The 26,699-nt window shown below is 41.8% G+C and overlaps 1 protein-coding gene across 45 annotated transcripts in view; it reads right to left on the bottom strand.

The window, feature by feature from the left end:
* The window catches only part of APBB2 (amyloid beta precursor protein binding family B member 2), a 194,739-nt gene that overhangs the window by 28,252 nt on the left and 139,788 nt on the right, over positions 1 to 26,699 (bottom strand). For all 45 annotated transcript variants that reach the window (XM_068943057.1, XM_068943034.1, XM_068943039.1 and 42 more), the window contains 2 exons: positions 20,894 to 21,040; positions 16,136 to 16,263 (listed from right to left, as the gene is read on the bottom strand). In XM_068943057.1, coding sequence (XP_068799158.1) covers positions 16,136 to 16,263; positions 20,894 to 21,040 — 275 coding nt within the window. The remainder of the gene's footprint in view (positions 1 to 16,135; positions 16,264 to 20,893; positions 21,041 to 26,699) is intronic.

Below are 26,699 nucleotides of genomic sequence, written 5' to 3'. Positions count from 1 at the left end.
CAAAAGTAATTATATAGGCACTATACATCTGGGGAAAATACATACAGAGGCTGCTTCTTTTTCAGTAAATGAATTTTCTGCTATTCACAACGATTTTGTTGCCCATTAACACAGCATTACCAATAGAAACAAATTATGATCATGCTCTGCGGAAACAGGCAGGTCAATAATTGCAGCTAGTTTAGGAACACGTAATTCTGAACTGAATACAGACCACCAAATCTATTACACACCACTATCCGTTAGTTAGTTTACTGCTCAAACAAGCAACATTTGAAGGGATAAAGGAGAAGGAGAAAAGCATCAGATACTTACTGCTTAGCACAGAGTGCAACATTTCTGCTACAGTGCTCTCCAGAAGGTTGGTAAGTGTCAGCTCTTGGAGAAAAGAAATCTGACTTGCCTTTGTCACACTCGGAGCTGTAATTCGCCTCGCAGGCATCCACACAGAAGCTTTAGACTAATGGACCATAGCTTTGAAAATACAGCTAGAGACAAAGGCTACTACTACTAGCATGAGAGTGTTGTCTGTGAGGGGGGCTGAGGCTTTTGGCTGTCACTTTTTAAGTTTCTTACCTTTTTATTGCAGCAAACAGGAATTTAATGCCAAGCACGTCAGATGCAAACACGCAACTCGACGCTCTGCCTGGTCCCGCTCTCTGCTAGCGTGTGTCTAGGCATCCGATGATGCAAAGCGCACTTGATCCAGCCGTGTACTTGCACTTGAGCGACGGGGGCCGAATACCCCCGAGAACAGCAAGCTCATTCATTTTGCATCGCGTTGAAGCGCATCACGCCAGCTCCCGCTCGGCTCACGGACTGTGCACGCCTGTGTTTGCCCGACCCAGCTGGGCGCCGCGGGTGCTTCTCCCTGAAAGGCACCGCTCCATCGGGGGTGTGTCTTTCCCTCCGCTCCCACTGTTTTTACCATTTCTCTGCTCCCTGCACTCTGACCTGCAAAGGAGGCCCTTCTCCTTCAACCGCTACACGTTATATTTCCAGCCCGTAAACTTCCAAGACTAATCTGCTGTGACAGAAGGCATCTTATGGCGAAAGCTGAAGTGTGCGGGGACTTTTCCCCTCCTTTTGTTGTGGGTAATCTTACAAAACCAGCGCAATACTTTCACAACATGACTCTAAACTGAATGCAAGGTGGGGGGGGGGGAGAGGGAGAGGGAGAGGGAGAGGGAGAGGGAGAGGGAGAGGGAGAGGGAGAGGGAGAGGGAGAGGGAGAGGGAGAGGGAGAGGGAGAGGGAGAGGGAGAGGGAGAGGGAGAGGGAGAGGGAGAGGGAGAGGGAGAGGGAGAGGGAGAGGGAGAGGGAGAGGGAGAGGGAGAGGGAGAGGGAGAGGGAGAGGGAGAGGGAGAGGGAGAGGGAGAGGGAGAGGGAGAGGGAGAGGGAGAGGGAGAGAGAGAAGTCTCTTTAAAAGGCGGAAAAGATTTACTGCCAAATCCAAGAATTCAGACAGAAGTACAACCGTATTTACTTCAGCAAAATTACACCTGCTTATGCCAGCAGTGAGATTTAACCTTGAGCTGTAAAAACAAACATGCCAAATAATTTGATTTTCCAGAACTAACACACACAGTAACAATAAATCTAATTTAGAGGCGTTGTTTAGCTCTAAAGGTGACAGGAAAAACAACATCCTGGAGCTCCAGTTTTCATTCTTTCTGCAGAGCCCCATCAGATGTGCTCAGCTAGCAACAAGGGGACACCCCACTGGACAGCCAAGCGCACACCCGTGCTAGCCGTCAGGCAGTAACGGGGGTGCCAACCTCCACGGCAGGCACCCCCAGACCTACAGGTGTGTGCCCCCAGGAGGAAAGAGCTCTGCGGCGCCGGACGGCGGCTTGCTGCCTTCCACGTCACACCTCCGGGCACTGGAGGAAGACCGGCGGGATGCCAGCTCCCAGGCACTGTAGCAATGGCACAAGGACGCAGGTCACCTCCCCACACGTCCCTCTTCTCCAAGGGACTCACTCCTCTGAACGTGCCAGCGGAGCTGCTCAGGGATCATACCCTTCCCCTCCAAGGGGAATGAGCCGGGATGTCAAACACCCACAGGCCATCCTCTTTTAACTAACTGAAAGCAATTTAAGTGAAAGCAGGGCAGGGAACACTCCCCAGAGTACTTCCACTGGCAGATTTGAGAGGGTGGAAAGCAATTAAGGACAGTTTGCTGGCAGCCGCTTCCTCCAGCGGCGCAGTTGCGTTTGGAGCAGGATGTTTGTTCACAGCCTAAATATACCACGAGAACCTAGCGAGGTTCTTGCCTTCCTGCGTGTCATCAACAAGGTTTGGCAGGACGAGTTAAGCTTGAGTGACAACCTGTGCAATCCTGAAAGCCTTCCAGTGATTTCCACAGGAGTAACAGGTTGGAATTTAATAAACAAATCTGTTGATGCTGCCTAAGGAGAAACAGATGCAATTTCCTCTTTCTTGGGTGTGCTGGACACGCAGCACTAACAAGAATTCAAGGCCATATAATAATTTTTGCATCAAAGTAAACAAATCGGTTCTTGAAAGTCTTGACACAAGTATGGGACTCATTTGCGAGGAAAGAACGTGGCATTTTTATGGACTAGCAAAACAGCATCTATTACTGGTTAAATACTGAAAGATCACGTACTGCACTTAAAATTCAAGTTCCAATATGCATTTAACATAACTTAAACTTGCAAATGAAGACAAAATTTACCTGATAACTAAGACAACTACCCCCTCTATTGCTATTCTCTTTTGTTCTCAACAACCAGGATTCAAGGGGATATGGTACTTTTCCAGCTGGCCAAACGACAGCACTCCTGAGAACAATGTTAGACACCAACTTAAATGGCTTTGAAGGAGAGAAGCCAAACTTTGCTGTTTTAATATGCTGAAACAGTTTGTACAAGAGAACTACTCTTCCTGAACCTCTCTTCTATACAAGAGCAGAAATTCAGCAGAACCCTGAAAACAGTAATAACCATAATTAAAACTACATGTCAAGTTTCGAGATTTTAACCTGTGTTTCTTTCGACAAGAGGGAATGAATCCCCATTAGCAAAGCCAGTATGTACACTAGACAATTTCTGACACAAGCAACTAAAGACAGCACCATTGAAAAGAATCTTCTTCTGATAGAAAACTTCAGGGGAAAAATTCTCTCTCTTTTTTTTTTTTTTTTTAAATGAAATATCTAGCATTTCAGCACCACCGGTGATCCTTGTTACTTAAAGGAAAACAAAGTGAAATGGCAGTCATCTTAACATTAAAAAAGAAAAAACCCAGACCTAAGACTGAAAAGCTGGGTTATAGCAGCAGTAATAGTACAGTTGAGTGCTGCTGAAGGTTGCACAACCGGTGGATGCGGCTCCAGCGCCTTAGGCTGGTGCTACCCCATGGCCCGGACTGGAGAACGTATCCAGCTCAAAACTCACTTTGGTGGAGGTGGCGGGGGGTGTTCATTCGTTGCTTTGTTAGGATAACAGCTGCGTGAACACACATCCCACCAGAGCAGATGCGTCTGGGGGAGAAAAGGAACACGGACGGGGCAGTGCTATCTATTGATTCCAAATTATACCCAAGTTAAGCCCAAGTGTGGCACACCCCTTCATACGGCAGACGGCAGGTATGTCCACCCGTCTGCTGAATCTGCAGATAAAAAACGAAATTCATGCAAAACTCTTCTTTCATGAGCTGGGTTTTTAAGAAAAATCATCAATATCAAGTTTTGAAACAAGTCATGGAAGTTGCAACGCTAAGCATCTGCTGCTGGGTTTTGCTAATAGCCTCTCTCCAGCAACAAGTAATAAACCACACGAAAAAAATCCCAGCACAAACACTGCACCAAGTCCCATTTCCCACTGCTGACCAGCAATATGAACTTGGCAGCCAAATCACTACACAGGAAACCGAAGATATCTTTGTAGCATGCTCCATCCACAGGCCTCTTAAGAAACCAGCTTGCAGCAGGTAACGGGGCCAATTCTGTCCAGACAGCAGATCAAAGTAGCCAGATCTGGCAAGCTGAGATTTCCCCAAGAGAGCTCTCAGCTGACAAAGAGCCAAAGTATCCAACTTCTGCACTGCTAGACCTGCCCGGTTCCAGGAAGCAGCGGTGTTTTGCGGCACCTGTTGCACAAACAAGACACGAGTTGTCCCAGCCTCCCCCAGCTCACACACGCTCCCCTCCTGGGTCCTCAGCAGGGTTAATGTTTCCAAGTTGCTGTGTTCATCATTGGAGATAAGGCTCAGCCACGCTGATCATCAGGGAATGGACAGTTAACACTGCAAAGATGTGCCTACTGGACGTGCCCAGCTGGCACCTGGATGCACCCAACTGTCTTGCCAAATTGCTAGTGAACAACAGGGCAACGCAGTAAAAGAAATGAGTTTATATTCTCAACACAGGAGCGGGACCACATTCTCCCCTAACTGATCAAATAGTCCTGTTCCATGGCTGGAAGCTGATTTACCTCAGAGCAAAATACCAATTCCCCCGTCGCACACAGCTTTGGTAATGCCAGCAGAGCTGCAGATGGACTACAGAAAGGTAAATACTCAGCTTCTCAATACGCAGGTAAACACTCAGCTGTACAGGAAGGGAAACGAGCAATTCCTAAGTTTGCTCTGCCTTTTTTTTTATTCTAAGGCCTCCATCCTTTTCTGAACTAAAACATTTTAAGACTCCCATGGAACAAAAAGGTAGTCTGTAGAGCACAAAACCAGTTTTGTTTAGTCTTTAATAACCTAGAAGTTTGCCGTCCTCCCGCAGTCTGAACGTTCTCTCAGATTATTCATTCTAACATGTTGCTCGAGGTCTTGTCAGAGCTCCAGAAGATACAGACTTGCAAGAATATTGCTATAATTCAAGGCTGAAAATCTAAGCTACAAATTAGGGAGAGCTAGCATCTTATTCTTGCACATTCTTTCTATTCAATTCCATCATAAGTCATTCAGCAGCAAGAGCACTGCCGAATCTTCTCATTTATCTGAACTTTCACATTATTTTCAAAAAGAGGGGAGAAAAGGTGAGAGAAGTGTGAGGGAATGTTTCACAAAGTTTAAAACCTGGATGCAGACAGGGATCTGAGACTCTTCATACATATTACAAAATGAGTTTCCAGCATTCATGGATGATGAGCAGAGTTTGGAATGTTACCTCAAATCCTCGAGGCTCAGAAGTGACAAAATGAATATCATTTATGAATGCCTGCATTGGCAATATCCCAGAAGGGCTTTGTCTGCTTTTTAAACCAAGACCCTTGAAGCCATATATGCACTTCATAAATGATCAGAGGGCACGAACAATTGTTCAGTTTGCTTTGTTTAATTCATCTCATCACGCTTCTGCTAGCAGTTGAGCAAAAGCAGAGATGAGATGCAATTTTCCTAATAAAATATACACAATGCAAAAAAAAATTCTCTTATTGTGTCTGTTTCTTAGTGGGTTTAAGTACTTTTTAGGATACTCATACAGACACTTTTTTTTGATATACATGTAGAGTTTTTTTAGATTCTTCAGACGATACCAAAAGGAATAGGCAAAATTAAACTTCTTAATTGAAGAAGAAAGACTGACAATACATGACTACAAAGCAAAAGCAATTCAATACATCCTCAGTAAACCAAACAAGGCCTGTTACCAGCTTGCCAAAAGCAGGACCTTAAACTGCTAACAGATTGTCTGCAATTGCAGGGGGAAGGCCATAAGGACCCAGGTAGCCCTTTCTAGTTTGACTACTGAACAATTATTCCCTACAATTCCTCTTAACATGCCTTATTGACAAATACAGGATCATCCTGAACGCTGCCATGAGTCAATAACAAACATCCCAGAACAAAGGCATGCTCAGTTTCACAGGTGCTTGGCTGAAGTGGAAAAATTCACTTATTTCATCTATGTTAAATGTAATAAGAACACCAGTAAGTCAGGTGAAGCCAACTGAAGCCAATCAGCTTGCCTGACCTTGCAGACTTCAAACTCTTTCATATTCTTCTAAGATTCAGAGTAGTAGGTCATTCCCTTTCCACCTTGTTCTTTTACCATTACCTATCTAATACTAAGAAATAACACCTTAAAATTATCCTGCTGCTCTCAGAGATATTACATAGATTCTAGTAAGCAATATTTGGGTTCCCCAGGCCTCTGTCCGCAAGTTATGGACTAATCCAGTTCACGCCGAAGTTAGTGAAAGACTTCCCATCAGTTTTAACAGGAACTTGGCCAGACTCAGGGCCATGCGAACGTACGTCCAGCAAGCTTTGAAACTAAGCAAGGTGGTGAGAGAGGAACTTCAAGCACTAAAATACTGCAGTATTTTACAGAGGTGACTGGGTTCTGTGTTTAATGCATCACTCAGGTCACAAATTGAACTAATTTTTATGGCGTTAAGATGAACAGCGTTTATGTGAAACGGACCAACCTCATGAGAGATGTAATACCCACAAATTTTTCAATGTCATTAAACACAATGCTCTTCTTCCAAAAATACTGATGTTCACGTGACGCAGTAACTAAGTACAAAAACAAGTCAGTCAGTCAAAAAAAAAAACTGAATGTTTAAGACATTTGAATTCTCTGCTGAAAAAAAATCATTTTCGTTTACTCAAATTAGTGTTTAAGTTTTTGCTAATCAATCTACAAGAATCAAAGAGACTTTAGTAGGCAATCAACCTCCATTGCCAGAGGGCAAATTGTGCTGAATACCACTGACAAAGACCCTTTTCCCTGGTGGAGACGAAATTAGGAAACACGCTAACATACTACCCTCAGAATTATAAGTCTGAAGTGTAAATATTTTCTAAATACATGTAGTGGATAAGACAGTATATGCTGTGATTTACATAAAGATGTACTGCATATAAATATTTGAATTGCAATCAGCTAGTAGCAAACATGGAAAGAAATCCTGAGGCAGAGATGACATTTAAATAATTGAAGTGGTAAGTTGATACCAAGCGTATCCTCTCCTATTTAGAGGCACGTTCCACTTATTATACCAGTGCAGTTCAGGCAAGCTTGTGACAATGCTCAGAGAGAAACACAGTACAAAATTTGGAGACTATTTTATTGCAGCATATGCCAAATTCCAAAAGACCTATGGTAGACTACAAAAGCTCAGGCATTTCACAGGCTCCCTTGATATCAGGAGTATGACACTCATGTGCCAACTTAAAACGTGTTTCTGTCAGTGGATATAAATATTTACACAGTGACGGCATATACAGAAACACCCATCTACCTCTAATGCACCAGTATAGCACCAGCATGAACTGTTTGGATGGGAAGTACAACTGGAGACAGGCCAATTTCTGTCTGCCTTTTGCTTTTTAACTTGCTGTATTAACAAGCAGTGAATGTCCTACATTTATTTAAGCAGTGCAACACAGAGATAATTGAGTTAAACCCTTTCTGCTGCACAGAGAATTTTCTCCTCTGAATTACTTTGACTCAACTGCTATAGCGATCATTTTTAGAAAGCCAAATTTTTGACTACAAGAGGAAACAACGAGCGCAGTAAATATACCTCTTGCAACAGGCTGACCTTTTCAAGTACACCATCCTATGACAGAAAATTCTGTTACTGCTCACACAAACATACTATAACCAAGGTAACAAAGAGCTGTATCGAATCTTTCGGCCAGTGTGATGCTTGTAAGTATTCTTAGCACGATGTTTCTTAAAACACTGCTCTTTTCTTCAGTGGCCTGTGCTCTCTATAGCCCTCTTTTCTCCTCAGAAGGTTTTCATGTGCCCACCTTATTAATAACTGAACAGCTTCCATACAAAACTGACTAGCCAGATGAAAGTGGACTAATTTGGTTCTTCCTATGTCCTACAGAGAACTTAGACTATACTAAGCTTTGAGATGAGAAAGAAAAAATATTGTAGGTTGCGTGTGTTTCTTTTTTTTGGAAGCAAATTATTATCGAATCGGAAGGCTTTGCGGCTCTTCATGTGGATGCCGAAACCTAATTCATTCCATAGGTGGCTCCCCCTATACATAGCCCCCCTTCTCCCCCCGCCACGTATCATGTTGGAGATGTGTAACTCACTGTCTAAAGGCAGTGCTTCTGGAGAAGAAGGGTGTGAAGGGCAGGTGCCTTCAGCTGACTCGGATGGGTCTGGGAAGGAAGATACTGGGTTTTGTTAGCATGTGCTCTGCTGAGAGGAAGGAGCTGGCTGTGTTTGCACCCAAGTCCACGACAAGGCAAAGTAAACAAGACACGTTTAAACCACCTTTAATCGTTACTTAAAACCAAAGCCTCTAACTGAGTCTTGAAAACATACCGGAAGCCTGCAGGGAGATTGGAGCTGGGGTGTTTTCTGTTCACAGCTATGGAGCAGGAGAGCAGCTGCCTTCTGCATCACTTGCATCACTGTTTTGCCACTGAGTTAAAGCAGCAATTAAATATAGGAATCCAATCTGGATGTAGCATCTGCTTGATTAGCATACAGTGCAAAGAATAATAGAAGCAAGCGTCAGACTTGCACCCCAAACTGGCAGACACCAGCTCTCCTGAGCTGCACACACTTTCGCAAGCAGCTCAATCTATTATTGACGAAACTGTGTGATAGCTCTTTAAGTTCACATATTACCCTAGCTATATCCTAAAGCATTTGAAAAGTTTAACAGCTGGAGTCACAGGGAACGTGCACAGATTTTCTAGCACAAATTTGCAGAAACACACTAAGTCAGGGACTAAGTCAGTATGCTGTCTTTATGCTGTCTTTTTTTTTTTTTTTTTTTAAGTTAATCAAGATAACCTTGCTACACCAGTTATTTGTAGTCCAGGCTTAGATGCATCATTTGTCTTAAGAGAGAAAGATTAGAGAGATGTAGAACAATTCTAAGTGCCATTTTAAAAGTCTGTCTCCCAAAAGAAATGCTAGATATAATTTCCAAATCATATGCAATATTTTCCTTTATTTGTAGAAAACAGTTATAGAATACTAAACACATTCTATAATAAAATACTTGAATGTGCATCTGTTTAAGGTGAGTAAGCATTCATGGCCACACTCAGCCACTAGTACAGCAAGTGACACTTCTTTATATGGTTGGCTGGTGGTTTTTCTAATAAGAAGGGCAGCCCTCTGCCATCCCTCTCATTTATTCACAAGCTAATGCAACATCACTTTCCTGAGTTCTCCACTCTCTCTGTTACAGACTTCTCTGTTCCTGTCCCCTCTCCCACACAATTTTTTTAATTTTCCTGTTCCAGGTTTGTCCCAATTCCCTTGTTCCATGAGACCTGTCCATATTTTTCCTATTCTACTAGCCTATTCTACTTCTACTGCGCTTCTAAGCTGCTGTTTCTGCATTTACATCTTTTAAAGGTTACCAAATATCTATAGCTCCAAGACCCTCCCTAGGCACGTCCTTCGTAGGCACTTGAGCTACTCCCTGGCCTCATCTGTAAAATGTAAGAATCCCTTACTGTTACACATAATCATTTTTAATCTTGTTAGTGGAATTAAGCAGAAAGGATACAGAGATGCTGCACTGACACAATCTAGGCCACTACTGATACAAAAACATGCGCTGGTGCAGAACCATGGACGCTATTTCGACTTTCAGTTCAGCCTACTGTGTCTTTTGGGTTAACCGCTGAAATTAAAACAAACCAGTTTCATTAATCAAAGAAAGAATGTACACATACAGGTATTCTCACCCACTTACCTGCATTTGTTTCAAAGTACATTCATTTTGTGAGCTTGGTTGGCCTCCCCCCCTCACTACCTCACTGCTTTATTACCCCTTCCTAGAACATGCTGTATTTGCAAACAACACTGTCAGGCCTCACAGGTGTAAGCTGGAAGTTTCGTATAGACAACCACCTCGACTATTTATTAGCGAGAGAGGAGAATGCTACCAAAATACATAGAAAAGGATATTCAGATGCTGTTGGGTTAGGGAAAAGGAGAAAGGAAAAGATTACTCTGACAAAATAAGGTAGCTAAGAATATGGGTCAGAAAAGTCAGTAAAATCCTTTTCCTCCAGTATAATCCCCCACCTATGCTCTATTTACATGATTCCTCACAGTGTTTTGTCCTTACTCCAAGGTTAGGAGGACTTATGGGAATAGGTAATATTGATTCATGGTGTCTCAGGGTTTGAAGAGTTCAGCTATAATTCCACATTTTTTTGAAGGGTGTTATCTTTTCAAAAGAGCAGGTGCATAAAGCCACTTGGTTTTACTTTATCTTATTTTCAGCTCTTCTTGACCATGTCAACTTAATGCAGAAGAGCGGGTTTATTATTCATTATCTCGAACAGCTTGATAAGCTTCTCGCAGAATCAGAGAAAGGCTCAGTCTCGGGGCACCTTCTCAAAGGCAAGGCAAAGCGGAGGGGCCGGAAACACCACACCGAACGAGGCAGCGCTACAGCCACGCTGCACCGCTGAAGGCTGACGGTGTGTGGCTTGTAGCCAGCGTATTTTCTAAAAAGGGGAATGAGAAATTAAAGTTACAACAGGATGCCTGCACTAAACGGATGCAACCACACTAGACTTCTATTTATTGTCCGTACTTGCCTTGATGTTAAATTGTCTAATTAAGGCCAAGCATCCCTCCTAAAATCTCACATCCATGACACACGCTCAAAATTTAAACATTTAACAAGCTACATCATTGTCATTCAAGTCCAGGCTTTCAAAGCTGAACGTCTAGGGAAAGGTTCCTAAATACATGTTTCGGCATTTGATTTTCGAAGATGCTAAACATACACAGATCCCGCTGAGGTTAATGGACTGTGTAGATGTTAAACACCTGTGAAATAAGGCCATTTTTATTTGGCTGCCTAAGCAGCAAGAGAGGATACTACTTTTAATTCCCCATATTTTGAAAATCGGAGCCACCATTTTACCTCATTTCCTCCTCATCTTTCCACACATTTGCCTTCTCGCTCTCACGACCCCAATAGTTTTCTCAACTCTTGTCTCAACAGCTCCTGAGCTCTATTTTGGCAGTTTGTTTTGTTATTTTTACTTTCTGCTCTTCCAGCCTTACAGGGTTATTTCCAGTTGACCGGAGGCATCTATGCATTTTGCTGTCTACCTCTCTCTTTTTCTGGCAGATTCGGTCTCCTCTTCGGTGCTGTGCGTTGTTCTATTCTCTTTAGCCTAGTCCCTCTCTCCTCCTCTAACAGCTCGTTTCTGATTCCCGGCCTCATTTCATTCCCAGATATCTAGGAGCAGAAAACCAGCAGCAGTTTAGACAAGGAACAGGGCAACGGACATGAACACAGACGGAGAGCAGAAACACCCCAACTGCCAAAACGGGTGTTATTAGGGCACAGAGGGGAGCATAATGCTATCACACCCAGTCTATTCACAGATCCTAATATCAGGGAACCCTAATTTCAAAGAATCTGCCTTTCCACCATTTAAAAACTAAGAGCAGCTGCACTCAGTTCTCAGCCCGTCAAAGAAATACACGAACTATTCAGAAAAAACGCACAAATTTGAGTTATGTAAGTGGCAAAGCTAGCGGATGAACAAAAACACGTTACGTGTTTTGTTCAAGGTGCCAGATGCCCCTGTCTTCTGGCAACCCCTGCCGTATTCAGTCCCGGGAAAGCAGGAGTCCTGCAACTCCCGAACACTCTCGCAGCTCTCCTGAGCAGCAAATCGTTGAATTTTTCAGCTGGAATACGCTGCTGCTGTACGAAGACGCCACGATGGAGGGGACTGTGATCTTTCAGGCAACTCCCAGGGAGGTTTTAAAAGTTGCACTAGGCTTTAGATTCATGGAAGAACAACGAAGATAAAGGAGGAATCAAGGAAATGGGTGACCGGAAACTATTTTAAAAAATTGATGGGCCATTACCTTTCCTCTCTTCCTTGTTAGCAAGCTGCTCAGAAAGCAAAGGGCATGCACCGGTGGTTGAGAAGGGGAGACAAAACCCAACCCTGACGAAGGAATGATTAATGTACAGTAATGCAGCTCACAAGTGAAAAGAACAACCTTTTTATAGCTAATAAGTTAATATTTTCCAATATGCTTTTAAAGTCCAGAGAAAACATGGCACGGACTGCTTTTTAAGAAGTAAATGCAGCACTGACCGTTATTCACCCCTACGCCTGCGTTTCCACAAATCCTCCAAGCAACAATTACTTCACTCGCCTTGAAATAAAACTATTTAAGCAATTATTAGGACTTTTCTTATTTGAAAAAAGTATTGAACTACTTGTCATGGCTCTATTTTCAGTACAGCAGCAGAGGAAGACTGTACCAACAACAGAGGATAATGGCTTTTACTCTTAAAAATCATACTTAAAAGGATGGACATACACAGTATGTTTAGACATGCACGAATGTACTTACCAAACATGGTAGCTCACAGTCTCAGTAAAGTGATTTTGTACCGCTATATACATGTCTATCCATCAACTTCCCTTGTGGGAACCTGCTTCTGTTCACTATTTCACAAAGGCACGCTATTTTTTCTTAACGTATACTTTACCGAGCGATTAATTGAAAGCAAGGGAAACTACCTTTTAGAAAACAAAATCACCACACAGCTTAAGTCAACATAACGATCAAGCCTTTGCTTATCACAGAACTGTATTAAAAAAAAAAAAAAAAACCAAAAACTCTAGAGGTCAAGATAATAGCGTAACGTATGGAGAGAATTATTACAGTATCCCAGAAGACATTTCTGCCTGAGGTGAGTTAGCAGACGTATCCTCAGATTAAACTTTCATCAGCAGATCTCTGTATTTCATCAATCTTTCATTACTGCATAGCTTAGAAAATCATCTGGTCAGGTATCATTAGAAAACCTTTTTATCTTCCAAAGCAAAATCTACCCAAATAAATCACTACAAGCAAAATACAGTCAAAAAGGAGGGACGGAAGATCATTATGGAGAAATATAAAGAAAATGTAGAGAAAATATAATTTTTCCTTCCTCAGTATAGAGAAAATATAAATAGCTCAATATAGAGAATAGCTCAATATAGAGAAAACAAATTTCTACAATATTTTAGAATTTAACCACTTATTTTCAGAACAAATAGAATACATTTTACTACACAGATTCTTGGAACACAAGATGCAGCATACTGACAATATTCACATGCAACAACTTCTAGAAGAGTTTCACACTAAAAGCAAGGATTTTGTAGACTTCCTGGAAAATCAGCTCACTCCCTTTTTTGATGGCAAAGTCATAACCAGGGAAAGTTGCTATGGCAGTCAGTGAGTAGCTCTAGCATTTCCTATTTGATGAGCAAACAGCTAATTTTACCAGTATGAGTCCAAGTACTGCATGTTAACGTATATACGAAAAACAGGCACGCTGCAGTCACCAGCTCACTCAATTGCATGATTTCCCTCACCCCAAATAACAAGATAAATGCTTCAGTCCGCTAAGCATCTGCTGAGATGACGACCTGTGTTTTGGCCTCCTGTCACAGCTCAGGTTCTCGTCACCAAATGCTCTTTTGTTGTGTGTTGGTGCTTGTTCAGCAAATATTGCATCCTTTATACTACCCTCCAATGCATATTTCCTATACTGATTCTCCCTATGCCCAAAATTCACTGTAAATCTGACTACTCAGTCAAAAGTTTGTCCTTTCTGCTTGGGTTCTGGATTTTCACCCTGCTAGTTAACAGCCCATGCAGCCTGAGTTTACTCACAAATAATGGCTCACAAATAATGGCTGGTTTTTTCCACAATCTTATTCGTTTAAACAGTTCGATACAGTGTTAAACAAATTTAATTTCAAAAAGAGTAGGCACTCCAGTTCTGAAAGTTATACTGGATATAAAATCTCTGCAGAAGCATCTATCAGAATTGTTATGAAGGGCGAAGGACAGGAAGGCTCCCAATTCAAACTACTTAGGGGAAAAAAACCTAGATTCCATTAAATGCAGTAAGAACATTACTGTGTTAGCAAATGAGATACAATGGCAGGTTTGATTGTGTGTTTATATATGAAAGCTTCAGTAAACCATTTCTTACTGTTATCTACATCAAACCACCAAGAAAAGTAATTTCCTCTGGAAACAAAAAAATGTTCAATTTCAACACGGAAGGGTCAAATTCCTCTTCTGATGTTACAGACACAAGAGAAGACTAGTTTATTTGCTCTAACCCTGGTTCTCTGTATTGCCGATGTCATTAATAAAATCACTGTTCAGGAAAACAGTAGAGGGAACTTCTACCTCTTCTCACCAAGATGGAGAAAAATTTGCCTTTTTTTTTTTTTTTTTAAACTTAGATGTGTACTTCACTCACATACTCCACAGCTAAGAAATTTTTCTTAATAGAGACATTAGTTTCTGCAGAAATCTCAACAGAACTAGAATTTTTATTGATCCCCAAACAGACTACAACACTGTGCAGGATTGGGATCAGAGATGCTCTTTCCCGTGCCACGTACAAAATTTTTTTTAGATATCCTTGGCTATAGTCTAGGCATGGCTGGATATCATGGCTGTTGTCTAGCTCAGTGCTGACAGAATGACCTCCCCACGCAGAAGCCCTCCCACTGACTCCAGGCTTACTAATGGGGCTTATGTTCATCTAGAAGAATTTGCTATTGATTCCTACCCCTGGAGAATTTTCTTCAAAAGCTCAGGACATTCTTGGTGCTGCACAACCACAATAGGAACACTTCTCTTAAATGTTTTCAAATGTCTCATTTCAACAGTAACATTTCTCTGACTAGTTTCTTTAGGACAAGAAGGTATCCAGCCTGGAGAAATGTGACCCATTATCTTATTTTACAAAAAACATAATGGAATGATATTATTTTTCCAAAGAAACGCAAATATTTGAAAGAAGAACTATATCACTTCAAGAAAGTGATGAAAAAGCAAAGCTGTCTTCCTGGAGTCTATAATTCCTGAATTCTGTTCAGCTGCATTACACTCAGATGCCCCCAATGATGCTCTACTTCCTGACCAAAGAAAGCTACTACAAACCTGACTTGAAGGGAAATGTGTAATGCACTCATTTTCTCAAGCAAACAAAGCACTTTCATGTTTTATTCATAAGAAGTTTAAACCTCTTTGCCTCTCATCATTTTCTAACTGGATTTGCCCTTTTAAATCTCTCAAAAAACAGAACCACTGAAAATAAAAAACACATTGGGTCACAGAAACACTTACCCCTTTTCCTTTTGGAAACGTACCCAGAGACAACCAGAAACCTTCTTGTGGGAATACAGAACTTTCATAAAATCTTTTACTGGAAAAGATTTTTCAGGGCCAAAATGCAACTTTTGATCAAAAGTCAGAGAGAAAAGTAAATCCTTACTGCAATGCATCAGGACGGGCATTGGCCAAAGATCTTGGAATTGCTCAGTGCGGAAAGGAAACATTGTTGATATATCAAAAATGTAATTGGATAGGAAAGCAGTTTCTTATCCAGCTTTATAAAAAAGCACTTTCTCAATCCTGTTCCCACAAGGTTACATGAAAAAGCAGGATATTACCAACAGAAGACTAGTTAGGAATGAAAGCTAGTGAAAGATGGGTTCCAGTTCAGGAAAGCTTTTAAGCATATATTTGCGGCTTTACCCTAGGGCAAGAAAGAAATTCAGCCCCCGTTCAATCAGATTTCAGTGGGGATGCAGAAACACCTCACTATTCTGGAACACTCTAAGGAATTTTGTGTTGAGATCTTTAAGAAATAGTAATGGGGGAAAAACATGATTTTTCTCTCAATCAACTATCTCAAGAATGTGGAATCAAACACATACAGTCAGGGAAAAATAACTACCACATTTAACTTGGACCCGCAGAAAGACATGCCTTCACATAGCCAGAAGATATACACTATGCGGCATATTTGAAAATATGGTTTTATATAAAGAAACTTCATACATTTGAAACAACATAGTGCTACATGTGCTGTTTTACGGAGAGGGCTGAGTTCATCTGAAAAGTTTGCTCAATTTAGATTTAGCAAAACAGGATGTAAGTGAAATACTAGGAAAAGCAAAGATTAAAAAAAGCAACAAGAGGCAGAAGAAAAAGAATTTACCCATCCGAAAGAACAAGAATAGCCCCTGGGACACAATTACTCAAAGGAATAGCAGTGATACCTAACTTGCTCGGAGTATCTCTGTATTCTGTATCAGCAGGCATAAACAGCATCACGTCAAAAGAAACAAGGAGGGTGAGGACTCACCGGCCGTTGTCCCGACCCACTCCCCAGACTCTGATGCTCACAATGGGCTGCGAATGCAGAACGGTGCGATCCATGGGGTCGATCAGGTTCAGCATGTCATTTTCCAGGATAAGGTACATGTCTTTGCCCTGCAACTCCAGACAAAGTACAGTTATACCGTATGCCCCCCCTCTCCCCCCCCAAACTGACCATGGTCAAGGAGTTACATCTACACTGTTAAGCCTTGCATCCTCTCTTAACTTACTCAAAGTTTCAGTTTGTTCCCGGGGCATCTGAAAACAAGTTCATTCACTTCTGCTATGAAAAAGACTCCAGGTAATATTTTACGACTACCATACTTTTAAATGTCCACAACCACAAAAACCTGTAACATCTTTTAAATGTAACCATCTGATTCATTTCATCCCAAAGAATCAGTTATTCAACAAATTATTTGCTTATCCTTTCTCTAGTAAATTCTTCTAAAGATAAGGGAAGTCAAGAACTGTCTTTAGTAAAGGCTTCTATGGAAACCAATACTCTTAAAGCAGACTTCTTTCCCTCACACAATACGTGCTTAATTTCTACCAGCTTTAGTCAGTGGGCCATGGGAACTGACAGGAATTTGCGCGCATCAAAGGATTTAGAGGGTACTCTTTGAAGAAAACTGCATTAAAGGGAAAAACCTAGCACCAAGACATCCATGTGAATTTTGCAAGTTATTGAAGAATCCTGGAGCCAAGATTTTTCCCTACTTCTTCTGGCATGAAAAAACTCGGAGAATCTTTGTTTTTTCCCCCCTTAGAGAAAACAAATTTTGAGGCAATTTTTCTTTTGATGCTAATTCAGAAACGCTAATCCTCCTCCTATTGCTAGCGTTCACAAAAAGTCTGCTCCTTCTTCTATCACGTCCAACAGTTCCCTTCTCGGAGAGCGCACACCTTCTCTGCAGATTGTGGGATCCCACAGAAATGATCCTTGACTTACTGCCAAGAGGTAAGACAAGCTATTGCTGATAAGAAGAATAACGTGGGAGGCTACCTGCTAAATAAAGACTAATTTGTTTTCCCTGTATTGTGCCAAAACCTTTAAGTGAACAGAAGGAACGGAAAGGCCTTGACTTCATACTGACAAACATTTCAAAAATGACCTTTCTCTTCACCTGAACGGCACAGAAACGCTCTTCCTGCCCGATTATAGTGGCTCAAGTTTTAATGATGTCTCATTTTGTGTCTGCAGAAGACATGCATTTATTCCACCCTGGAAGGGCCTGCTTCCAGGGCTTTAGGGCTTGGCAGCAAGGGCAGCACAGCCCAGCAAGGGGGAAGGCAGCTCCCGGGCAGGGTGCGCAGCATTAGCCCTCTGCCCCAGCACGTGGCAGGAGCACAGGCCTCGCGCAGGCGCTCACCACCTCTCCCACTCCCAAATCCCCTAGCAGGGATGCGAAGGGGAGCTGTGGCACCGCGCTGGCCCTGCGAGTGCTGCGAGGGGCGTGGGAGAGGGAAGGATGTCTACAGGGAAACATTTCGCCTGATGGAAAAAGTACAGCTGAGGCAGAGATGCAAGGCCGGATATATAGACTGGTCCTAGAGAAGCAGAAACAGAAGTCTTTGCAATAACCGTGCACGTAAATGGAGCAGACCAGCATTACGCAACTTCTTACAGCATAGAGAACATGAAAAATGAGAAACAAAACACAGAAGCCAGGATAGTACCCAGGCAGACCAGGACGATGAAGGAGATCAAACAGAAAACAGAATCATGAAAAAGAAAGAGGGTGAGAAATTTGCTTGGAGGTCAGAAGCACTAAATAGTTTGTGTAAAGAATGTCACCAAGTGTCACAAAGACTGCCTTCGGAATCCATTTTCTACTTCTATATTTATTCCAGAAGGAAATTATTACAGGAAGGCAAATTCCTGTTCATCATGGAAATATACTGGGATTAGGGTAATAAAATGGAATCCAAATTACCTGCAAAAGGTTGGGCAAAGAGCAGATAAGGAACTTAAGTCACAAGAAATTATCCTTGAATACCCAAGGGATAGCTTGACCGGCAGGCAGAAGCAATATATTTTGTTAAGTTTTGTTGCCTTATTATACAAAAGCCTTTGCAGAGATGAAAATGCTGCATAGAGCAAGTAGAAATGATTTAGACACAGCGGGAGCTCAAACACAGACCTCACTGTCTCCGAGTGCTGAAGAGCTGCAAAGAGCTGATCCTGCAGGACAAGCAGGGATCTCATAGGAAGAACCACGCAGGGAAACTCAGGAAGGGAAGGGAAAAACTTGGTCTCAGTAGCCTTTCAGGGAAGTGTTACTTAGTGTGACAGGTCAATGGCAACACCATTCCTCTTTCATGTAAATGATTTTTTAATGTACAGGAATATAACGCATGGCAATGTAGCAATAACAACAGACTAGTTACATTTTTCTTCTTAGATTTTACAGAGCTGTTGACATAAGAAACGGGAATGACTAATTACGTATTCTCATTTCTTTTCTAGGGGAGCAGAGGGCATGAAATCCCACATTAAAGCCTATGACAAAGTTTCAGTGGGGTCACAATTCAAACTCCGCCCCCCCCCCCTTTTTTTTTTTTTTTTTTAAAGTCGCAAATGCTTGGGAATGGTCCTACTCCCAATTTCACTTTTTCACTGCACTAGAAGTAAAATAAATCCTTAGGCAATCTTAAAACCCTGATCTGCAGTCATCAGTTCTAGCTTCACGACAGATTTTGCTGTATGCGCTCCATCTGATATGTCAGTGACTAGCACATTTTTTTCAGATTCCTCTTGAAAACGTGCTCCTTCCAATCACTCTTGAAACATTATAGTGCCAGCAGAAAAACATGGTTCTAATGATTTCTTTTAAAATCAAGACGACCGTTTATTTTAGGGGCATCTATTCAAGGACAGTGTCTCCGTACTGCTTTGTCACGCTGAACAAAATTTGAGAAGAGCATTTTTAATTAATTAATATATTTTCAAGGACACTGAAGCTTTTCACCTATTTGGCTTGAAATAGAGTACGGTTTTCAAACAAAGCCCAATGGCATTGACAGAGGGGAATATGGAAAGAAGTGAACGTTAACTCTTACAGCAAAATAAAACACTGTTTCAAAAGCCAATGATGTATTTCAAGCAGACCAAAATTCTGCCATCTGAAAAATGGATGAAATTACACATATGTAAACAGTGTATTATTTTCTTCCTCGCAATTTCAGCAGTAAGTCCAAAAAACCATGCCCAGTACAGCTCTAATCGCTTGTCTAGGTATATTAACTAAATAAAACTCTTCCTGGAAACGAGGAGAAGGGAGACTAGTGTTATCTCGTTCATTTATATCTACAATATACATTTCTTAAATTAAAAAAGGTTCCTTTAAGTAGAAAAATGCTGTACATTCAAATTGTAATGCATATTAATGGTATTAGCCTTCCAAAATGAGGGACTATGCCCCTTGAAACTTTTTTTTTTTTTTAAAAGCATGTCCCAACTGCTTCTCTGAAGTATCTCTGCATTGTTGTGGTCATACCCAGGACGGTGAACACAAGTCTTAGACTGCAGCAGTAAATTTTCACTGAGACAGACATTTTTTTCTTTTAATTCTGCTTGTTTGGCAGCATTGCTTCTCTTAGATCACACACAAACATCAGTGAAGGTAACAGCATTCACTCTTACGTCACCTTTTGCATTCTGACCACTGAGCAGTAAATCAGCCTTGGTGCAACTCTCCTGGCAACAGGTCCGGAGAGAGGAACAGAATAAGACTTGGCTGAAGTCTAAGTAAGTTGTTTCAAGAGCAAATAAATAACGAAGCCTGTTTTCCTATGGATTTGTCTCCTACGACCTCTGTACTTCCTTCCACTATAAACCCAGCTGTTCCTTTCTTCTTAGTTCGTTTACTAACCCCTCCACACCTTCCGTTCTTTCTTCTGCCCCAGCACCACAATACCCCGAGCTTCCTGCGTGTTTCCCCAGGAGCCCCCATGGTGTTACCCTCTCCTTGCGGCCAACTTGGAGAAAGTAAGTTTTCTTTTGAAACGTGGCAAAATAATCCTCTTAAAATAAGCTATCTGTCCAGTCTCAATCTTCTCACACATTTTAGGAACACAGGACATGCCAGTCTGGGTTTCCTTAAAGTCCTTTTCTTACTGGTAAACGTGTGAAAATGGTATTCCAAAGCATTACTCTAAAACGTCTAGTCAGAAGAAAAATTTCCACTAACTTCAACGGCTTACATGTGTGTGTCTAAACACTGTTATTACACAGGCGTGTGCGAGTCAGAATTGACTTTTCCCAGCTTACTGAGCATTCCTCTTTGATCGCTTGTCTATAATTCACAAAAATATTTTTATTAACAAATAGTATTCTATACAGTATCCACTGGTAGTTTTGTTACTACACTGTTAGATTTTGCTGTGCATTACAAAATACACACAGCAAAGAAATAAACATTAAATTCAGGTCTTTGTGGCACCTGCTGTCCTGAGCCATTTGGAACAAAAATGTCAAACCTGTCCTTGAACTCTTTCATATTTTCTGACAGAGCCAGCTGAGATAGGGAAGGCCCAACATGGTACTTGAAAACACTTTTTTTTTTTTTTTTTTTGGTTAAAGACTGCACAGAAAACCTGGGTATTCTAATTTCTGACTATACTGTTTTAAACTGGAATTTTAGATGAATAAAAACAAGCACAGATGCATTTGCCTATACAGTTTTTTTTTTCCAAGATATTTTACGACACAAGAGGAACAGGAGGTTCACTGTGTTCTTACCTCGCCCCAAATGCCAACGGTGTCTCTGATGTCGTTTTTACAATATGAGAGTTGTCTGATGCAATTGTTCACAGCAACACTGCTTTTTCCAGGAGCAAGATCTTCCTCTGCCATTTCTACCCAGCCCAGAGAGCGCACAGCAAAGCACTAAAAAGAAACCAGAAAATTTCTGAACATGTATATCACAGCGCTGCACATTGACTCAGCTGCATCCAGCTATGGAAGTCTTTGCATTGAACAGAAACTAGCCAGTAGCCAGTTAACGTTAAAGACCCCAGGCCACAAGGGAACAGAATCAAGGCTTTGCAGATGAGCTTATGCTCATAGGTCAGTAAATTAAAATATAATTTGAGGGTGGTAAGGTGAAAACAAAAAAAAATACAAAAAAAAAAAACCCAACAAAAAAGACTTGCCAGGAAAGGTGTTTGTGGAGGTAAATAGTACAGTAATGGCACATGCTAAAATACTTTTGTTAATATAAAAGAGGAAATAAAGGAGCACTGAATCTTGTTAGTAGGTCACACCCACAGAGCAATAGTGCAAAAAGCACAACTAGAGATATAGCAGAATGGAAATTTTATCTAGTGTCTTGGGCTCTAATTGAGAAGAATGAAAACATGGTTCGATTAGGTCCATTGTTATTGTGAAATTCACACTTAAGGTATATCTCACTGCTTGGCTTTTAACCAGAAAATGCAATTCATTGTGGATTACAAAAATCAGTTTTATAGTAAGTTTAACTAAGGTAGCCAACAATAACAAATTCAAAACACTAACAAAAAGAAAAGCTAACGTAAGAAGAAAGCAAGCTTTTTCTAGAAGAAATTAAAAGTGACCTTTACAATAAAACAAACTAATTATACAATTTTTTTAGCAGAAGGATGTTTAGCCAACCAGAGCACTGAGTTGGCAGAACAATCCAGGGCGACATTACTTTGCGCATATGGTGCTTTTTTACAAACAAAACAAAATGGGAGGAACTGACTGGAAATATCTATGCTATGTTTAGTAGGGTAGATAATAAAAACCCTTAAGCCTGGAGAAATAAAACAAAACCATTTATTCCCAGGTTTTTCTGTGGGTGATACGCAGACCTCAAATGAAGTCAATGAAGTTTGTGCGTGAGATTAAGATTTCATCCAGAGGCTATCTTTTGGGTATCTTGTTCTCAAATTGCTAACGCACTGCCAGCAAGAACGCACAACAGACAATGTCGTACTCTCCTCATAGGCACACTGAACTTTTATGATGGTCCCTAACATTTCACCAATAATAGCTCCTGACCCCCCCGCCATATACAGTTCCTGTTATCTTCTAGGCATTTAGTAATGGCAACAGACATTGCCACCGAACACTGGCAAATCAAATCCCATCCCATTTCTGAACTTCCGTTTCCCTGAATAACATGAAGACGTTTTTCATTTGAGTCGGTAATTAGATCCTGCACCAGCGCTGACTTGAAGTCACATCCACTTCTTAGGTTCGAATCCTCTTTGCTAACCGTGATGCTGTCTGCAGAGGTGCAGGATGCAGCAGGGACAAGTTCCCAAAGCAGGAACGAGAAGATTTACAATTAATAACAGAAAATCTGCCATCGTATAACATCTCTGCTCTTCCACCCTGAACCTCCCCTTTCCAATATGGATCAAGAGCTGGCATGAAGGAGCACGGCACCCTTGGCTTTTTGCTTCCTTCAGTATTTTGTTCTGAAATATTAAGTTCTTCTGACAAACCGACGTTTGATTGCTTCACCAGAGCCAATGCTCCGTCACGCACTCGCAGCCATTTTGACACTGTAAGAGCAAAGACCAGCACTGCTGCCCAGCGCTGTGCAGCTTGCCTCTCTGCTGGTGGTGGCCCCGCCACAGGACGCCACCGGTCCCCGGGCTGGCGGGCAGCAACCCCTGCGCTGCACCAAGCAGGCGGGCGCCGGCGTCACTGGGAGCCCCTTCGCCTTCAGCGCGACACTGGGACTCAGCTCGTTGCAGCAACAGCCGCTCCATGCCCGAATTACCAATTAACCCCTGCTCTCCAGAGGCAGTAAATAAACTGGCTTGAGAGGGCTAGAGCAGCCTGTGATTATTCATTTGCCGTCTTCTAAAAATGGCTGGGAAGTGAATGAGCAGATCGAGCCGATGCATCATCACTCGTGCACCATTTGGGAACCCTGTCCTCAAAAACAGACCCCAAAACAGCAAGGCATTTTAAATATGTATAATCTGTCGAGTTTGGAAAACTAGGGGAGGAATAAAATCCACCAGTGGGTAAAAAGACTAATCAGTTTCGCCCTTCTTCCCTTTAAAGCTTCTTTCCTCCTTCAGTCTTCTTTCGGCTTGTACAGAGCACTCTCCCAGCACCCCTGCCCGAGCAGAAGCCCAGCCAGACCTGCCAGCTACAGCAGCAGGGCTGGCCCTTGTAGCCCTGCTAACTGCTCCAGCAAGTCATTAAAGGTGCATCTCACAGAAGGCACGAAATAGCAGATATACTGTGCAAATTGTGTTGAACTCCTTTGCGAGTGTGGGTATAGGAACATCTAAAGCATCCCATCCACGCCCCAAGATTTTCCTTGGATTTTTTTGCCTTGCAAACAAGGACACCAATACACAAGTTCTCCTACACAGCCTGCTTCCTGACCTGGCACTGCTGGCAACCAACACGCGCTGCCTTGCAAATTTTAAAAAGAGATGGGGGAGGAGGGGAAAGAGGAAACAATGCAGGAGTCACCATTTAGAGTATTTGTCACTCCAAGGCTGCACCTGAAGACACTAAAATATCCAGTTTTTCACATCTATTAAGGTCATCTAATCCCACTTCGCAAAATTGTTTTTGGCACATCTGATGCTCATGCATCTTGCTGAAAGTGCTGGGATGCCCATCGGGGTATTAAATATTTATCTTTGCAAGCTTTTTAAATACAAATTTTACTGTGCCAGAAGAAAGATTGTTTTTATGAGTACTTCAATATTAAAGCAAATAACAGAGCACTAGCAAAGCAAAAGCTAAATATGTATAATAAGCACACTGCTTCCTCATTATTCTTCATACCACAACATCATCTGCAATTTGTTAGCTGCTTTCCAAACACAGAGGTAAATCAAGTCCTTGCACTGAATAGAGTACACTTTAGGAAGGCAAAAACCTGCTGAAAGATAACCAGTTCAGGTTGACAGCAGACACATCTCTTGCTAATAAAGATGCTGAACTATTTGCTTTTTCCTAGCTTTTTTTTATTCTATGCTTTAAATTCTCCACTGGCTGCACCACTCCATTTCTTCTCCTTTTTAGCTCACTGCCATGATTGCAGGGGGAGCTGAAGAGGATGCTGGGTCTACCCCAGCGAACCATGTATTACCATGAATACCATGTATTCGCCTTGTGGGGAGGGTTTGGCTTCCAGTCCCTCTCAGTACTCCCCAGCCCTGCAGACATGAGAAACCCCTTTGGCTTCCAACACACGGCAAGCCAGTCTCTGTTTGTTTATTGTATAATAAGCTACTACCATAACCTACATCACATACAAAGTGATTCAGACTAGCTTTATTAAAACAAACTAATTTTCCAAAGACTCACCACAAACAAAAAACACTCAATAAAACTCAAAAAAACTCAATGACCCCCTTCAAAAGCAACTCGATGGCTGCTTACCTGAGCATACACATACAAGAAGCATTCTTTCGCTCAAAATACCTAATTTGTGGTTATCAAATGTATTTGAATTGTAAGTCAACCTCTCTGTAAACAGAGTATCCACTGCTATTCTTTGGCCTTTCTTGGCCCAAAATCCTCCCTTCAGCAGGCTTTTGCCCTCCTCCCCCTCAGGGAATTCCACCTTCACTTCTTGGTTGGCTCTCACTCAATACACGGGCTGGTATGACTCAAAGTAACTACAGACCATCCTGCTGGTTAAAGTAGTAGACAATATGATGACTCAAAGAAATATGTGGTACATACCATAGTTCATTTATCATCAACATAACAGATAATGCAAGTGTACATACACATATCTACACTGCGGGGGGGAGGGCTGGGGGAAGTGGGTGCACGCCTGCCTGCCTCCCTCTGTGTATTGTTGGCAATTCCAGAACTCGCTGGCGAAAGATCTACGTCAGGTTTTATTGTTATTGTTCTTGTTTAAATTATTCGACACAGAGGGGCTCTTTAAAACAAAAGGAAACAAAAATCAGCAGAAGCAAACAGCAGCCTAGTCTCTTCACTCAGGTATGACCCAGTTCTTAAATCAGGGTTAGCTGAGTTAGCAGCTAAAGCAGAACTGCATAGTTATTTAGCGCACACATACCACATCAGGCTTCCCCAAGTCCCATCAATGGTACTTACTAGCCAAGAAAGAAAGTGCTTCTTTTGACCTGAACGAGCTTTACTAATGCACCTTCTCTTCTCCTGGAACTAATACGTAAAGCCAAAGTAGGCCAAGCTGAACACCAAGTGCAGCTTTCCTTGACTCAAAGTCTATGATCTCATTAAAACAAGCATTCTTGGCAACACCATTCAGTTAAGTACCTACACTCAAGGCTCATAGGTAATTACTATGTCAGAATTTCAAGGTAACGCGGCTAACCACTTTTGACTTACAATAGACTACCTCAGGTCTTCTCTCCCTTAGAAACTAAATAAATGCCCCTTACGTCATGTTACACGTTTTTAGCATTAACTTACAAAATAAACATTACCGATTTCTCTGCCTTGTCAGGACCCTCTGCTTTACCTTGAAATCAAAACTCTAAAAAGGATGATTTGGAAAAACATCTGAATATAGATGAGTTGGCAAGGAAAACGGTGTCCGAAGCAAATCAACGGAAGTTCATAATACAGCAGGATGAAAAACAGAGGTAGGAACTATATGCTGTGTTTGGATCACATCGCTGTTCAGGAAGGGGAAGGGTCAAAGATACTATCATGAACACTGTGGGTGAGAGAGAGCTGAATGAAACAATGTCCTTTAAGTTGCAACAGTCTTGTAAAGATGTCAACAATCTTGTATTTTCCTCTGCACTGGAGACCTCACATTTCCTTATCCTGTCAGGCTACCCCGGGGGCTGTGCAAAGGAAATGCTCAATGAATTCCAAGACCAGAGAAAGAAGAGCACCTCACCATACTCTGCATCATGAGAAGATACGCAAATAGAAATGAAAACATACATACGACTGTTCAGTTTTACTGTTGCAGGGAACCTATGTTTGCACAGCTGCAAATCCAATTTTTAATGATAAAGAGTTAATGATCTGTAGTCAAAAGAACCAGATTCATAAATGCTGTAATCCCAACTCTGTAAAACACTCTCTCACAGTGCAGTTCAGATTTAAAAAGATCACCTAAAGCTCCCCAACTGCAATTCACAGTTTTGCTCTTTGGCACCACAAAACCTTTCACCACCAGGTGAAAGCAGCTCTGCCCGGCAAGCACTTTTGGAGGAGCATCTTTGCACTTCCAGAGGAGGATCTCTCGAAGGAACTTGTGCAGGACTCAGAGCCACAACACATCTCTGCGCTTCAGCAAACGTTGCATTGTAGCCTTTGCTAGAAAGGCTAGAAAGGAGGTTAAAAAAAAAAAAAAAAAGAACGCCAAAGCGTATACAAGTTCCTACTGGACAGAGGACAAGAGAATCAGTTACATAAGAATGATGTCAGAGTAGTATTGGAAACTGAATTGTAAGGGCAGGGGTAGAAAAGATCCCCTTACAAGCAAAAATTAGATTAGGACATCAGCTTGAGAATAACAAACTAATGAACTTTTAAAAAACACAGTAGATCACACAGCTGTTGGGAATCAACTATGAATATTTACATT

The sequence above is a fragment of the Struthio camelus genome, chromosome 4 (assembly GCF_040807025.1).
Source record: "Struthio camelus isolate bStrCam1 chromosome 4, bStrCam1.hap1, whole genome shotgun sequence".
NCBI classification, from domain to species: domain Eukaryota; kingdom Metazoa; phylum Chordata; class Aves; order Struthioniformes; family Struthionidae; genus Struthio; species Struthio camelus.
The sequence above is the reverse complement of the archived record's forward strand: the minus strand, read 5'-3'. Positions and strand labels throughout refer to the sequence as shown.